The following is a 17220-nucleotide window of genomic DNA, read 5'->3' on the forward strand; positions in this document are numbered from 1 at the left end:
TGGCCTAACATTGAGTGAGGAGTCCCGGGTCTCGCATTTGGTGACAGTGGTGCGGGACTGGGACTCCGGCTTCCAAAAAACAGCTATAGTACTTATACAGGAAACTCACCTTAAGGTTACTGAATCTACTAAACTCAAACGAGGCTGGGTAGGTAAAGTCATATCCATCTCCAGCTCTAAGGTACCACCTGTGGTGATGATAGGACCAAAATCATGCCTAGGAAAACAAAATGGGGCTACTAAAACACAAAACATTACCAGACCACATTCAAAAGACATGGACTGATACCAATGGTCAATATGTCTTTGCCCAATTAAACATCTATAATCAGTCTCTGATCCTTGGCTCTATCCACGGTCCACTGGGAGCTAAACAATCCAGGTTCTCCATGCTAAACTATCTGCTGATGGAATTTGGCTCTAATAAGGTCATCAACGGTGGGAAATGGAATATGGCCTGAGATCCTACTATGGGTAAAATAAGGTGTCCTGACTTTAGAAAAGATACAGACAGTCATTCTTCACAAAATCATGGCAGACCATTCGCCTCATGTACTCTGGTGCCTATTGCATGCTACAGGAAAACAATGCACGTTTCTGACAGTGCCCACAGCTCGGAATCCAGACTGGGCAGTTCTTGTCCAATACAGTGTTCTTCCCAAAGATCCATAATAGTGAAAGTAATGGTTGATGGCATTTCTGATCACATATCTGTCCTAATTCTTGAAACCCTAGATGAGAAGAAAAATGCATGGCCCTCTTCAATTACTAATTTTCCATGAAAAGAAAGCAAGAGGTGTTAGATACATGACCCATGCACATCCTACAAATTCAACTGATTCTACACCACAAGATGTGAGGGCACAGGGACAATAAGTATCTGCTTCCAAATATTCAAAATATCCTACAGGGTTATTTAAATAGAAGGCGCCTTAACCATCAAATGGAGAAATGCTTCATCATTGGTTTCTTTCATCAGCCAGACAGATAATACCACATGGATGGGCTCAACCTCGAAACGGGAGCGCGTATATGATATTGTTCTGGACAAGTGCAGGGATCCAGTTACTATAAAAATTATTATGGGTATAGCATGCATATCCCCTTTTAATTGATGAGTGTCCATATCGTGGCTAAAATATTAAAGTGGGATATCCTACAAATAAAAAATGCTTTTGACATCCTATTCTGCTAATTTGTTTCATCCGATAAAGTGTTGCCCGAATAGGGCACTCTGCTTCAGGGCTACTAAACCTCCGTCCCTTTCCCCTCCTAATTACAGAAGAGTATGTGGGGAAAAATGAGGCAGAATGTTCTCCTACATGCTAGTACTGTGCTAACAAAACCTGTAGGATACAAAAACAAAATGGAATAAACATGAGTTAATACTCTAATCATGTTTCAATGAATGAAGTAAAGAAGTCAAACGTCTTCATTAGTCTCCAATCCAAACACAATCTCCCTTGCTATTGTGAAACCCTTCAACCCTATTTACATGTGCAACTGCAATGCACTCCTTCACAAGAAAATACTCTGTACTAGCAGCCAGTCCCGACGTTGTCCGGGTATGAATTGCTGCCGGCCAGTAGTATATTGTTTTGTAGGATTTCATTTTGATAGCATTTCTTATCTGTGACAGGCATGTGAAACGCTCCGATTCACAGTGCACTGCTGATGCACTTAAGAGTGCGCGTTCAGTAGTGTGTGAACTCGAGTTTCCCTACTTTATTTTTCCTTGCAATATTATATAGCGTGAACTCGACAACATGGCATGAGCACATTTTACATTACAGAAGAAAACATTAATTTGTGGTAGGCACGGGGAGACAAAGCGATTTGCCTGGAATCACAGGATGTTGAGATGATGCCGAGATTCGAACGTAGCTCCCCAGCTCTAAAGTTCGCAATTGTAGAACTTGTGGCGGGAGGTGTGTCTAAAAGTGCATGTCGGTGCTGGCCATCAATGTGGGAGACCTGTGCATTTTTCAATTGGGTGGTGAAAAAATATAAGTATGTTGCTGGAGATGTGGGCCGCCGTGCCACCAATGTACTTACCGGGGGAGGGTAAACACCCATTATTCCGCAACTTTCTTTCCGCATACCATCACTCCGCATACTTTCATTACGAAAGTACCATGAATCCGCAATGCCATTATAACGCATGACATTACATTTTATATGCTTTTACTACGCATACATTTACAACGAAATTCGTTGTAAATGCATGAATGGTAAAAGCATGTTTTTTTTTAATGTTTGGATAAGGTAAGTATGGGTATAGGGGTATATGTTTTGGGGTGTTTGGGTATTTTAAGGGTTCGGATATAGTTTTGGGTTATGGGGTACAGGGGCAGTTTTAGGGTTTAGGGATAGGTATGGGTTTTGGGGTACAGGGGTATTTTTAGGGTTCAGAGCTAGGTTTGGGTTTTGTGGTAGAGGGGTATTTTTAGTGTTCAGGGTTAGGTTTGGGTTTTGGGGTACAGGGGTATTTTAAGGGGTCAGGGCTAGGTTTGGGTTTTGGGGTACAGGGGTATTTTAGGGTTCAGTGTTAAGTTTGGGTTTTGGGGTACAGGGTATTTTTAGGGTTCAGGGCTAGGTTTGGGTGTTGGGGTACAGGGGTTTTTATAGGGTTCCGGGGTAGGTTTGGGTTTTGGGATACAGGGGTATTTTTAGGGTTTAGGGATAGGTTTGGGTTTTGGGGTACAGGGTATATTTATAGGGTTAAGATGGGTTAGTGTTTAAGGGTGTTGGGGTATTTTAAGAAGTAAGGGTGGGTTATGATTATGGGGTTCAGGGGTATTTAAAGGGAGCAGGGTGGGATAAGCACACGATATGAGACATGGCATGAAGGGCGGAACGTACCACACGCCCCCAGCGTTTGTCACGCCCACAGCACACGCCCACAGCACAACGCAGACACCCCCACAAGGGACTACTTTGCTGGCACGGTTCTTTTACCTTTTAAAAGTATATGGTGGGCGTCTGCATAGTCTATGTCCTTCTGCTGCAACATATATATATATGGACCAAACTGCGTGGGTAAATCACTGCTATATATTGCATAAACATTTGACTTAATTTACCTGGATGATATCTTTATTCACCCTACTTGGGTTTATTCCGAACCTCATGGGCGGTGAGGCGGTTGGCCCTTCCTGTAATCAATATCTTGAAAATAACCATTATGGACTAGTATTAACACTAATATCCTTTGACGTGAGAAAAAACTAACTGCCAATTCTCTCCAGTTTCTTTAGTTGTTGCCAAGTCACTCTCCACAAGTGTATACTATTAGGGGATTCCTGAGATTCTACTCCTTCAGTATCATCATTTTTTAAATATATGCAGGTCATTCAGAATCATAGACTGGGTGCAAAGGTGTGATGCAGGTGCTTGGGTGGCTTCACTCAACCTAGAAAGGACCTTTAATACTCTTGAGTGGCCTTACGTAATGGCAGTACGCCACAATACAAAATAAGGGGAGGTTCAGAATTTCTAAGCTGGATACAGTTGCTGTACTTCCAACCACTGGCGCAATTAGCACATTTAGAGTGATATCCTAGACCTTTAAGATAGAAAAGAGCACTTGTCATTGGCGTCCACTGTAGCAATGGAATCCCTGGTGTCTTTACTATAAGCTAAGGGCCTGGACTGGGGTAATAAGATGGAAGAGAGGTGGCATGTCCCTGGGGCCACCGAGGGCCCTATTGGAACAATTCAGGCTAATGTAAAGAGATAAACATAAAGTGGGATAAGAGCTGCTTGTTTCCTTTACATGTACTATTGAATGATCAGAATCTATTGATATCCAGCATCGGCTAACAGTGGATTTATGATACCATCAGATACTTGGGAATTAATGATTACTACTTGGAGACAGAGCTGGTGAATGGGAATTTGGGGCAGGCAATAACATCATAGAGATAGTCACTCCCATTCCGGAGCTCACTCCCATTATCACTGATAGTAAAGTGGCCATATCTAAATTCTTAGTGCTCTTGAGGCTGGTTGACTTTTTTGCAGTGCTTCCGGTGGTGCTGAAGAGTCTTTTTCAGGGAACTGCAGTCATTACTGACATCCCTGATCTGAGATGCAGAGTGGCAATTGGGAAATTATTTGCCCCTCTGGCAAAGGGTGGGCTGGCAGCCCGCCCGCAATTATGATCTTTATTAAGCTGCAGCTCAATTGCATCGGCCAATGTGATGGAATCAGTAGATGTATAAAACAGACTGGAAGGATGCTTTGTATTGAAGTAGTTGTTGTGACAGGGGGGAGAACATGCTCAAGAAAGTGACACACAAATGCTGGAAAGGTTTTTGCATGGAAATGCCCTTCTATCCTGCAGACAGCTGTATGGACGTGAGAATTGATTAAACAAGTTTATACTGAAATAGATATGTTACTGAATCTCATATAAATAGGAGGCAGGGATATGGGACTGATGTCTATGTAAACTAGAGGCCAAATTCAATGAAACGCCACCCTGATAGAACAGTGTACTATTGTATATGCTATAATGCTAAGGGGACGGTGTGGTAATGAGTGGATTGGAGTATGAGACATGCAGCCTACTCTGGAATGTCCTTTGGTTTGTTTTTTGCTTCTACCCCCTCACCTTCTTTGCCCTTCTCCGCTCCCCTTAATTCACGAGAATAGTCCTATCCCTCCAATGCAGATGGCTGTAAAATATAGCATGACTGCGATTGATAACCGAGTTATAAAAGTTCAATATGTTCTAATCTTTGACTAATGTTTAAACCGGGATGGATTAAGACTATGGGCAGGTACTCATGCATGGAGGCGCAGATAAAATTGGCGGAATGGTGCTGTTATATTATACCAGCATTGTGAATTATGAACTTCTTAAGGTTTGAAAGCAATACTCATCGATATATGTAAAGATGTGTCCAACATCTTGTAAAATCAATAAAGAAATGTGACAAAGAAATGTGACAAAGTAGCGTGTTAAACTATAGTGCATAGTTTTGTACAGATGTATCTTCTTTCCAACGTTATGTTATGTTATGTTATGTTACCTTGGTTTATATAGCGCCAGCTCACCAACTGGTCTCAAGGCGCTCCAGACCAAAGAAAACAACACTTTATTCTTACAACGAAAAAGCCTAATAGATTGAACGGATAATCGTGTATTCTTTTATTGCTTTCAACAACACCGGTAATAGGTTAGGAGAAACACTGCTTGGCAGGAAGTCAGTTTGTTATGAAACATAGGCATTCAATGTTGATATTCAACAGTTAAAATACTTTACATACCTATTCCATTCACAATCGATGAATTCTTTACATCCAAATCATTGGTAAACTCATGCTCTTTTTTGTGATCATTGAATTCAATTTTTGCCTGTGCTGATGAGTTTTCAAAATGTTTGCAATCTTTCTCATGGCTGGCATCGCCATTCTGAATGCCGTTATGAGACGCTTTCAGTGGCATTATCTGCAAGCCACTTGGTGTAGTCCGATAGCTCACAGTTTTAGTGGATGGTTGCTTTGCCGTATATAGTTTTTTCTGCTTCTGGAGTGGTGGATTCAAACGTTTCCTTTTAAGTGCTGTCCCTTTAATTTTTCCAGACTCATGAGGTCTCTGGGATAGTTTTCCAAAATTTGTGACTTGATTTTCCCGTAAATATTTTGAAATACCGCATTGTTTTCCAGATTTTTCTCGCTTTTCTCTAGTGACATGAAGCACATTGAACTCATCAATAAATTCTTCACAGTGTAGGAGATGATGTTCTGGTTCCCAGGTGTCTTCGCTGCTTCCGTACCCTTTCCACCTGATAAGGTATTCCCACTTACCTTTTTTATTCTTCCGTTTGTCTACAATCCTTTCGACCTAACAAGAAAGAAATTAGATTAATAAATATTAAGCAGCAGGCATGACAGTATACTAATGATAATAAATAGAGAAATATGATGCGTTCCGCATATACGGTCCTGCAACATTACTACAGACATAAAAGAAAGTCTAAAATGATTTGCTAAAATGTTGACAGTAGAACCTGTTTTCCAAAAAATGCATCTCGCATTCAATTTCTGCTAATACCAAAGACCTTGCTAAAATGAAGACTGTAGAAGCCATTTGCGAAAAAAAAAATACTTTCACACTTGCTTTTTGCTAATACCTACTTAGGAAACATAATTCAAACATAAGACATTCATTTCAGTTCCTCACAATAAAGCTTGACAAATTATCCTTAACACCTTTTTTTCCTGTGGATATAATACACGATTGGTTAAGTGGGTAGTCAGGAGCCCGGAACTTAAAGTCCCTGAACATTGTAATTACAGGTGAACTCTTAATTCCATGTGTTATACTAAGTTATTGATTAATTATATTCAAAGTCTGAGCTAATCACAGGCAGCATCAGGCCAGATGATTAACAGAGAATTATAATTCCTTGAGAGTACCGCACCTTAGTGGCTTTTCTAAAAGAAAATTAGGCAACCATATCCAACAATGAGTACAGACAAACAGTTGACTAGAATGCTTTAGGTGTGATGAAAGGCATTCGTTCAGTCAAAAATTCACTCCAGGTCACAAAACTGTAACAATATACATAATGCTACCTACACAGCTGAAGTGTTTTAGGACATTTTCTAAGTATGGAAAACCAGCTGTATTTTTTAGCTCCATGATGTTTTAGATTTTATATATATATATTTTTATTATTGCTTGATTAATTAAAATCATTACATATAATAAAAACAAATACCTTGTTGTGTATTTCTATAGGTTCTGATTCGATCCCCCTATTCCTGACCCTATTCTGGTTAAACTTACTAGCTAGTTAACTAACAGTCAGCCCATGAGGCAAGAAATCCCCCATGATGCAGATACCGTTATCTGACGCAGTCACACTACGGCACAGGAACGTGTTATCTGATTAGGTCATAACGCTTGAGATCTAATTAGACAAGCGACATTCCTCCAGCCCCTGATAAGGCATACGACGTTCTCATAACAAATCAAACCTATGACAACCTGGATAATCCGTGCGGCCATTGTTTTGATTTCACAGAGAACTTTAGTAAAGAATGTGCTAACGAGCAAGTCGTATGACATCTTTATTGACGTACCTATGTCCATCCTTACGTCAATCTCGGCACCTTTAAGGTATAAATATTGCCGACCTTGCCCTATGCAAACACACGCGTGGTGACAAGACGGAGCAGCCATACTTGCCGAAGCCGAGAGCAGAAGCAGACCCCGCAGGCAGCAGCCCCGCCTTCCTGACGCGCTGAGAGACGCGCTGCTATCTCAAGCCGAGAGACCCAGCACCGGCGCTTCTGGGCAGCCCTCGCAGGCAGCCTGGAATATCGAGAGCAGAGAAAGAGATACCATTCCTCATTCATCCTAAATTCCAGGTACAGAAATGAATAACCCCTCCTAGAGAATTCTTTAGTTATTCACTTGGCAAAAACAAACTTAAACTAAACTGTAACTTTCTATTCCCGCCCACGCATTAGACTTAGGTCAGGTACACGGGGTAGGCGTATTTAGAAACACCAGTTGAGTACGTTTAGTCAAATGTATATGTGTATGTAAATATATTTTAATCATTTTAAACATCATATGGCTCAGAAACCATATCAATGTTTTTACAGTATTATTTTATACTATTGCTTCTAATGTATGCACTTTACTTAACTATAAGTATTGCAATAATATCGATCCATTTCTCTTGTACGAGAAAAGAGACTGATCAATAAATAACATCTTTTATTGAACACGCCCGTCTCTTCCTTTTCTCTACATTCTGATGAGACTAAGAATGCACGTACTGACTGAGTAAAATAATTGCCTTGTGCTCACACGACTCTCGAGATTGACTCTTGATTAGGGGAGAGCAAAGTTGTCATGTTCTATGGTTGTCAGAAACTAAATCCCTTCTTGTCTAATCAGGGGAGTTAATCCTTCCTTGAACATTCGAGAAAGTTTCTAGCGAACTCTGAGCTTAGCTGGCAAACCCAAAAATTAAGTCTAGTATCGACAGTAGTAGACCTAGTTAACGTCTGGCCTAGGCCTTTACTGCTGTAGGCAATATTCCAATGCGCAGAGCCTATTGGGAAAATAGGAACTACACTACATGGCGCCCAACGCGTTTGGAAAGGGCGATAAAACTAACGTAAGACATTTAGAGTAACTCAGTCGTGCTTTCTCACTCAGACCCCTTTTCCCAAATACTCCAAAGACGTCTGGAGTGGGTGAAAGGTTATTATATCCTCCAAAACCTCGCAGGAGGGAACTCCTATGTATGGTTCTTGGTCTAGTCAACGTTGAAGGATAAAACAGTTCCAAAATATTGTGCATCTAATCTCTGTTTCCATAAAGAAACCTGATCTGCAAACAAAAATAATACCATCCTGTCAGTAAAATGGGAGACAGCGATGGAGAAAGAGAGGCAATTAGATTAGCTACTGAAATAGCAGATGCTGATGCTACCATGCAAGCAGCAGACGCGGATATAATACTTATTCCGGTCATTAAAAGGAGATCTATAACCTTAAAACTTATAGAAAATGGACTGACACCTAGAGGTGGCACAGTCATATTCGTAATTGAGGCACACGAATATCGGCAGACAGAGGTATACTATACATGGATACATTTTCCAGCAGCAAATGCTGTAACAAAGTACTTCCACTATTACAAAGTAGAGGAACCTCCTGAAACGTACACTCCTTTCGAGGAGGTGGAAGTACCACTCAAATTCCAAGAGCATTTGCTCTTATTTGATGGCGCCCTAATACATAACAATCACATTACAAGGCTCGGTCCTTTAGGAAGACCAGGAGCAACGTGGCCGGTCCTAGCCGGATACACACCACATCCAGACATCGAAAGAATGCCTGCAGCAGAGCTATTAATACAGCTAAAACAACTACTAAAAATTCATAGACAATTAGTTCAGTATGTAATGCGGACTTCAACAATTCAGCCAGCGATTAAAATTCCACAGCTGACCCCTCACCAGGGGAACACAAATAAAATCACACCACAGAACATCCAATCCTGCCTAGGTAAAGTTCCAGCTAAACGGGAACAAATACCATTCTGGTTGGCACAGAAAATTACCCAAATAGAGGCGGTGTTTCCTGACACCACCCCATTAGAAAAACACAGGATTCTGACTATATGTCTCCCAATGGGAATCGCACCACACATTGAGGACTGTGACACTTGGGGTACAGTCTTTGCTTCCATCTATACAAAAACGCACGGTGTTCCATCCATTTCGGTGATACCAGATGTGCTAAAACAAATTCAAGATGAATACGGTCCAGAACCTGCTTTAACTCTCGGTATGAAATTACTGAAAGACTTCAAGCAGGTCTCGGCTATATTACTAGCCAACATAAAGGGTGAAGCAGCAAACGTGGCGATCCGCCAGAGGTTAAAAGAGACAGATATAGCAGACCAACCAGCTGAAATTGCCAGAATCATAGAAAAATCCTATGAAGAACTAGGCAGAGATAGTCTAGGTGGAATACCAGTAAAACCGCAACTGACTACAAGTCCAGAAAAAATATTTTTTAATAATAATTCACCAAAAAAGAACTGGGATGGAAATAAACAATCCAATCCTAAAGAAAAGAAATTCCAGTCCAGAGGAAGGTCTCCTAGGCGAAGAGAGAAATCTCCGAACCCGAGACAAAGGTCACCTCAGAGTGAACCCTCTGGGAATAGATATAACCTTAGAAATAGGGATAATATTAAAAAACCTGATAGATATCAAGACATTGATACACGTCCCTCTCAATCTTTTCAGAATTCCTCGCAGAAATCGGAAAGAAGAGGACGATCAGAAGAGCACGCCAAGTCCAAAGACAAGGAACCTGCTCAACTGAAAAAGAAATCACAATTTCCAAAAAAGAAGGTAGCCAGTATCAAGGTAGTTAACAATGCCGAGAATAATGAGGACACAACTGAAAAACGGAGAATGGGCTCAGACAATGCTAGACAGCGCAGCAGAGGTGAGCATAGCTCGCAAAGTCCTTATGAATCATCTGGAGACAGTGGACACGAATGAATACCTTCAAGTGGAAACTGCAGATACCAGAGTTAGCAAGCCCCACAAAATATACGAGATAACATTACGTATAGAGGGAGATAAGACTAGGAAAATAAGGGGACTATTTTGGGATAACCTATCCAAGGGCTATGACATCCTTCTAGCTGAAAAAGACTGGCCACCAGAGTTTGTCAGGGAGTGCCCTCATGGCGAAGAAGTAATTATGCCTGCCTTCTCGAATCAAATACCGATTCATAAAAAATATACACTTGCTAGAAAGTGGGCAGTGGCCTTAGCACCTGCTTTATATAAAAATCATGTAGGATGGGATGAGGATTCTCCTCCTCACAAAGTCCAGTTAAAATCACAACCTACTGCACAAAGGCAGTACCCAATTAAGCAAGAAGCTAAAAAACAAGTAAATGAAATACTAGATCAGCTAGAATACCAAGGGGTGATTGAAACTTGCACCTCACAAATGAACAATCCTTTGTTTCCGGTCGCCAAACCAGACAACTCATATCGTCTAGTTTTGGATTACCGACACCTTAACACATGTTGCAAAACCTTTGCAGTGCAAAACTCACACAGTGCTGCACTAATGAATAACATAGTGCGCAAAAAATACAAAACAACCTTGGACATCTCCAATGGATTCTTTTGTCAAAACATAGCACCAGAGAGCAGATATTTAACTGCATTCTCAGTAAATGGCACTCAAAAACAATTCTGTCGGTTAGCCCAGGGGTACAAGAACAGCCCGGGGGTATTCTCAGCGAGAGTAACAGAATTACTACAACTATATGATGATGAAGCATTATCTTATGTCGATGACATTTACTTAACAGATGATGACTTGGAAACTCACTTGAAAAGAGTGAACACCATAATACTTGGTTTCGCTGCAGAGGGTTACAAATTCAACTTCAAAAAGTCCAGAATTGCCCATCTGAAAATCCAGTACGGAGGATATGAATTATCAAGTATTGCCTGGTTAACAGTCTTTTAAGAACTAGAAGAATTAAAAAATCTAAAATATGAAAAAACGTATCCTCTGCCAATCGACATTCTGCCTCTACGACATTACGCCTGTGTAATCTATACAGACGGACATGCTCAACCCTCCGTTTGGGGAGAACATGCATACAATCCCACATGTGAGATTACAAAAGAAGTGTGGCACGGAGGTAAACTAAGACCTCTATTAACAAAATCACACTCAGTAGAAACTAATTCAGAACTACAAACTGAAATATTAGCTTTGAAAATGGCGCTAGATAATGCGGATCGCGAATTCCCGACACTTATAGTGTCAGATTCATATTTCTGCGTCAAAGCATATAACAAGGATTTGCAGACCTGGATTCAGAACGATTACAAAGATGACACGGATGCACCAATAAAGCAGAGACTGCTCTGGGAACAGGTAGCTCTTTTGAAAAAAGAACTACCAAAGACTCACGTGACACACTCACTGAGTCACCAGCGTGATGGCGTTCACGTTGTAGGGAATTCATTGGCTGAAACAGCCGCAGCGGCAGCCAGTAAACCGGCTCCCGTAGATCGAAAAAAGCGTACATTAAAATACATTGACGGCGAAACATTGCTGGCAGTAAAAACGTCATCAAAAGGCGACTGCTCGGCGTTACCGATCAACTATCCACTCAATTACACATACATCATAGATGCAAACTCCATTCCTTTTGCTCGAATCCCTGGAGTGGGGGATAGAGTGATTCCAAACATGGACAGGAGAAACTTGTTAATCGCAGACGCACACATGGGCGAGGGTCTCAGACACCTTAAATTAAAGGATTCTCTGGAAGAATTACAATCACGGTACTGGTGGCCAGGCATGAGCCTGCACTACACCATGTTTGTAAAAAACTGCCCAAACTGCAACAGAGATCGCAGTGGGGAGAGAAGCAGTTTAATACCTCGTCGTATCAAGGCAGATAACATCACCACTAAAAAGAATGGCTTGCGATTAACATATACAGGCTAGTTCCCACTTATAATGTAGATCCACAACACTCGGCTGACGTCCGGACTGTTATACAAGATTTGCGAGTCTAAATGGCATATACGCTAAGAGCATGCTACGTTCGACCAATTTTTTTTTCCTTTTCTCAGGCAATCCAGCCTGGGAGGGGAAAGAATGGCCAAATGAGCACAGCCCAGCGGGAATCTTCTCACTTCCTTCCTGAGGGTATGGGATGGTGTAAAGAAAAAACCAAGACAGAAAGCAATCTATAATAGAAAGGATATTAGGTTCGGGAGCTGGGTGGGTCAAACATCTAATAAGTGTCCAACGTAGTCTTAATAACTTGCCAAGAAATTCTCTGAAGGGATTCAGTCCGTACGAATTATTATTCGGAACTAGGATGTTGATCTCTGACCTTGATAGTCAGACTTCAGTGGTAACAGAAAAAAGCTTTGATGTCAAAGACCGTTTGGCTATTTTGCAGGACTTAAACAAAACAAGAAAAGACCTGAGCAACATACAGTTGAAAGAACAGCCAACGACCACTGAAGAATCACCACCTGTCCCAGCAAGACCTGTCTGGATTCCAAAAGTCGGGGATCTAGTCAGGGAGAAGATCGCGGTAAAGAAGGAATTTGGGCCTTCTTACAGAAAAGCAGTTCCTGTATTGTCTGTCAACGGGACAAGATCAGTTGTACTACCGCCACTTGCTGGAAAAAAGGAGAACCGAGTTGTATCCATCGACCTGGTAAAACCACAACATGTGGCCGATAACAAACAGTAGGCCAAGTGGACTCCCAATAAGTAGCAGAACACCAAGGTTTGCTACCAGTACAGAGGTCCTATCAAAGAGGCTCATCACATTCGAAACGCCTACGGAAGAACAACAAGGACTATGCAACAATGCAATAGAACTTAGACCTCTGAAAACCCAAATAAAGACATTTAGCAGAGACACACCAATCTATACAGAAGTACCAAGTGAAAATGCGAGAAACAAAAATCCTGAACCAATTGGAACAATTGACAGAACTGCATCCGGTTACTTCATCAACTTCGATGATTCCTCTGACGGCTTCAGCGAACAAAAGACACAGCCATCATCAAAATCCTTTAAAGACAAAGCTAAGGAACTTTTGAAACAACTGATAGAAACATATCTAGTTTCTCCATGGATTGAATTTTGGGTGGGTTTTGGTGCATTTATCCTCATACTTTGGCTCATCATGGTATTTACCTTGGGACGCTTCATTGAGGGAAAATATGCTAAAATGGACACAGCAAGTCAGAACATCAACTTGGTCCTCAAACCACACACATCTTCACACGTCGAGAAAAGAGAACTTTCTTCAGAACTTTCTTCAGCCAACTTCACAGCAATTCCAATATCTGGTGGGGTAGCCTGGGACAACACTGACTATGAAATTTATGGTCCGGTCGAGATCCTTAAATATCCACACCAAATCAAGATCTCCTTGAGTGACTTTGCAAAACCAAACTCATTTGCTGATGATTGGGACTTTGAAAGTATAAACAATATGATGTCTGACTTAGTAATGTCTGCTAAATTTACAAAACATGATTATTTGCAGGGTTCTACAAATTATGACAGCATGTACTGCTATAACCATTATGGTAACCATTTCTTGCATAAATCTGCACAACCTAGAAATGTTTTAAATTTTAATCAATGGGAACATTGTGCTACACCTCCAAAAGGGAGCTCTAGAACCGTGTATGGCAAATATTCATATTTTTCAGGTTTTAACATAACTAATGCTGAAACATTTTATTACAAATTGTCAAACAAGACAGGGATGAAAACCATGATAACCAACACAAAATTGATATATTCAGATTCTTTCTTTGAAAAAATGAATACTTTTGGATTTGATTATTGGGACAAACATGTTGATTTGAAAAGTGTTTGGGGCACAAAAGAATGGCAAGTACAGGGTTTAGAAGCTTTGTTTAGAGCCTGCATGATCCCAGAACAAATGATATTTTTAAATGACACCGTTCAACAAACCACCTGTCTTGGCTTAGCCAAAATCAAAGATTTAAATAACCTGTCTATTCCAAAGCCAACAATGTTTAGCAATAACTCTGAAACAGATGAAGAAATAGACATAAACCATATACTTAACCAAAACAGAACACATCCTGATTGGAAACAATGGTTGATCTGGCCCACAGATACAAATAACTGTCAAGATAGATTCCTGAATAAAACACAGGGTTTCAAAATGACCAGGCCAGACCCTAGATATCCCCAAAGACATCACCCAGGGATAATAACAACCTACAGTGTGGGCAAATTATGCCTTCAATGGCTACAAACTTCCACACTGCCTGAAATTAAGCAACACCTAACTTTACTTACTGATGGTGCTGACTTGCGTGATTTCATAATGGGACCACGCAAACAGCGTCAAAAGCGTTTCATAGCAGCCTCTGTATATGCAGCATACAATGAGGCCTGGAAGGTTACTCAAATTGAAACAGCAGAAAGAATACGGGAAATTGACCGTATTAATTTGGAAAAATCACTTTCTGTAGTGGACAATGGGTTAATGACTCTGTCCTCCAGAATTTTTTCATTGGACAGCATTGTGTCTTCAGCAATCGATATATTATCGCAAGACTTACTGTTATTACAACATGGTCAGTCACAATTGCGTTCTATTGTACAGCTTGGCTGGACGTTACAAAATCTGCGTTCAGGCTATGTGCCTTGGCGTTTAATCAACACAACGTCACTATTCCAAATCTTTAACCTTACTGATAGACAAATCGGTATGGCTCAGAAGGGTGCTGATTATACAATCTTGAGCATTGAAAAACTAGAAAGATTACCGTTGACAATGTCAGAACGACCTGTCAGTGAATGGATAATCCACGGAATCATAAATATTCCAATCTCAACCTTCAGGTTTCAATACTGCCAAAAATATATACAGGCTGGCATGTACGAGAAATTGGGAAAGGGGTACCTTAAAACAACATGGAACCTGCCCTATTCACATGCATGTGTCAGTAACAAAGGACAGAAAGTGTTTCTTAGTGGCAACAATTGTGCTATGTCACTAAGCGGCACGCTTCTGTGTAACGGTATTAGTTTGCACGGAGCCTGTGAAGGGAATTCATACAACCTTTCATGTCACCAGCAAGGCGCACCTGCAACTGAAATAGAACCATTCTTTCAAAGACTCTATAATGGGAGTTACATTCTTATTGTAGACCGCAGATGCTGTAGTCTTATGCCCGGGACTCCTTATCTCGTCACTACGACGGCGAAGGTCAAGTGCTGTGGACGTTCTTTGTTTCCCAGCTCCTTTCCAGACAGGGAGGCAAGGGCATGGCCCAGTTTGAAAATTACTTCTATTCGAATAGACACTTTAAGCAGAATGAAAACAGTGCTTCTTCAGACGCCTACAAGGCTCACGTCATCTAAAGAAACGTATGATCTACAAGTCGCAAGGACGACTGCAGAGATACATACATTATTATCAACTAATTCCCCCGTACATTTCGCGGAAATCCTGAGCGAAATCTTAAATATTTCTGATACCACAGGGGTCTCAAAGGTATTTAAGACAGTATTTTCGATGGCATTAACACCATTCAAAGCCATACTGGGTATTTTTCCAGATTTCGTCCATTCGATTTTTGGCGGACTTCCCCTGATCCTAGGACTAATTGCAGGAATCCTATTCCTAGTCCTTATTTTTCGTTATGGCAACCCATGTCACAGATCAAACTCTCGCGACAATGGAAGATACGATCCTAGCCATTGGATACCGGGACCGGATATCAAAAATCCTGGGACTCTCCCGGCTTAGAGACCTAAACATGACTTGGTTTCTATCATTTCGACCAATGTGGCAAAGGTGTGTTTTACCTGTACTAAGGTGTCTGCTATGCGGAGAAGAATGCGTGTTAGACACCTGTCTGACGCTACAATCGGATGCGCCGGTGGATGCAGATACACTGTTGGTTCCTACCAAGGTTCACGCACTGTGCTGCCCTCAAAGGCTGCCAATTCTGATGACGGCATTCCTGGAATCTTCACCACTGCGATTGAAGAGTAGTGAAGTTCAAGATGAAAGCAGCATCGAACAGGTACGACCTTCTGTCAGCAATGCAAATCAGAATGTCAATGGAGACAATCATGCGCATGAATGCATGGTTACCCCTATTTCCGACTTAGAGGAACTTTCCCATGAAGCTGTTGACAGTTTTTTCGAAAGCCTGAATGATATGATGTTCTCTCCGGAACAGAAATAGAGACTTTTGAGTAAACTCGCACACGGCGTTCCCTGAATTCGGCCTTCAACTTTAAAAATAAAGTCACATGAACAATTACAATCCAGTTCACGGACAGCAACTTTTTTCAGCAAGCCCCTAAAATATTTTTCTATATATTTTTTCCCGGGACACTGATTTTCTGCTTAAAGTAAGAGACTATTCCTAGAGAACTAAGATTTCTATTTTAGATACTTTATAGACTTTATAGACTTTAGCTGCCCGCTGGTATGTTCGCAATAGATTTTATGTGATGAAATGGTTTCGACTTTTTTTCTGTATAGCCATATTAAGAGCCATTTCATGTGTATTTCTCATATACCAACAATCAATAATGCATAACAATGCGTGTTCACTTTTGCATCTAATTCATAGCTTAAGTGCATACAATATATATGACTGCAATTTTTCAGTATATTTGAAAATTTCGAAATGCATTTATGTATTTTGGGGTGGTAAGGTATACACTATACTCTATAGTATGTTGTACTATGTTATACTATGCATAGATTAGTAGATATGACCATAGTTAGCGTGGAGTGGGTGTCGTGTATTTCTATAGGTTCTGATTCGATCCCCCTATTCCTGACCCTATTCTGGTTAAACTTACTAGCTAGTTAACTAACAGTCAGCCCATGAGGCAAGAAATCCCCCATGATGCAGATACCGTTATCTGACGCAGTCACACTACGGCACAGGAACGTGTTATCTGATTAGGTCATAACGCTTGAGATCTAATTAGACAAGCGACATTCCTCCAGCCCCTGATAAGGCATACGACGTTCTCATAACAAATCAAACCTATGACAACCTGGATAATCCGTGCGGCCATTGTTTTGATTTCACAGAGAACTTTAGTAAAGAATGTGCTAACGAGCAAGTCGTATGACATCTTTATTG

At 40.9% G+C, this 17220-nt stretch overlaps 1 protein-coding gene across 1 annotated transcript in view; it reads right to left on the reverse strand.

Moving 5' to 3' along the window:
* Positions 1-17220, reverse strand: part of LOC144798478 (chromodomain Y-like protein 2) — a 593287-nt gene that overhangs the window by 319051 nt on the left and 257016 nt on the right. Inside the window, exon 2 of the mRNA XM_078669376.1 lies at positions 5275-5851. Coding sequence (XP_078525502.1) covers positions 5275-5851 — 577 coding nt within the window. The remainder of the gene's footprint in view (positions 1-5274; positions 5852-17220) is intronic.

The sequence above is a fragment of the Lissotriton helveticus genome, chromosome 12, assembly GCF_964261635.1.
Source record: "Lissotriton helveticus chromosome 12, aLisHel1.1, whole genome shotgun sequence".
Taxonomy (NCBI): domain Eukaryota; kingdom Metazoa; phylum Chordata; class Amphibia; order Caudata; family Salamandridae; genus Lissotriton; species Lissotriton helveticus.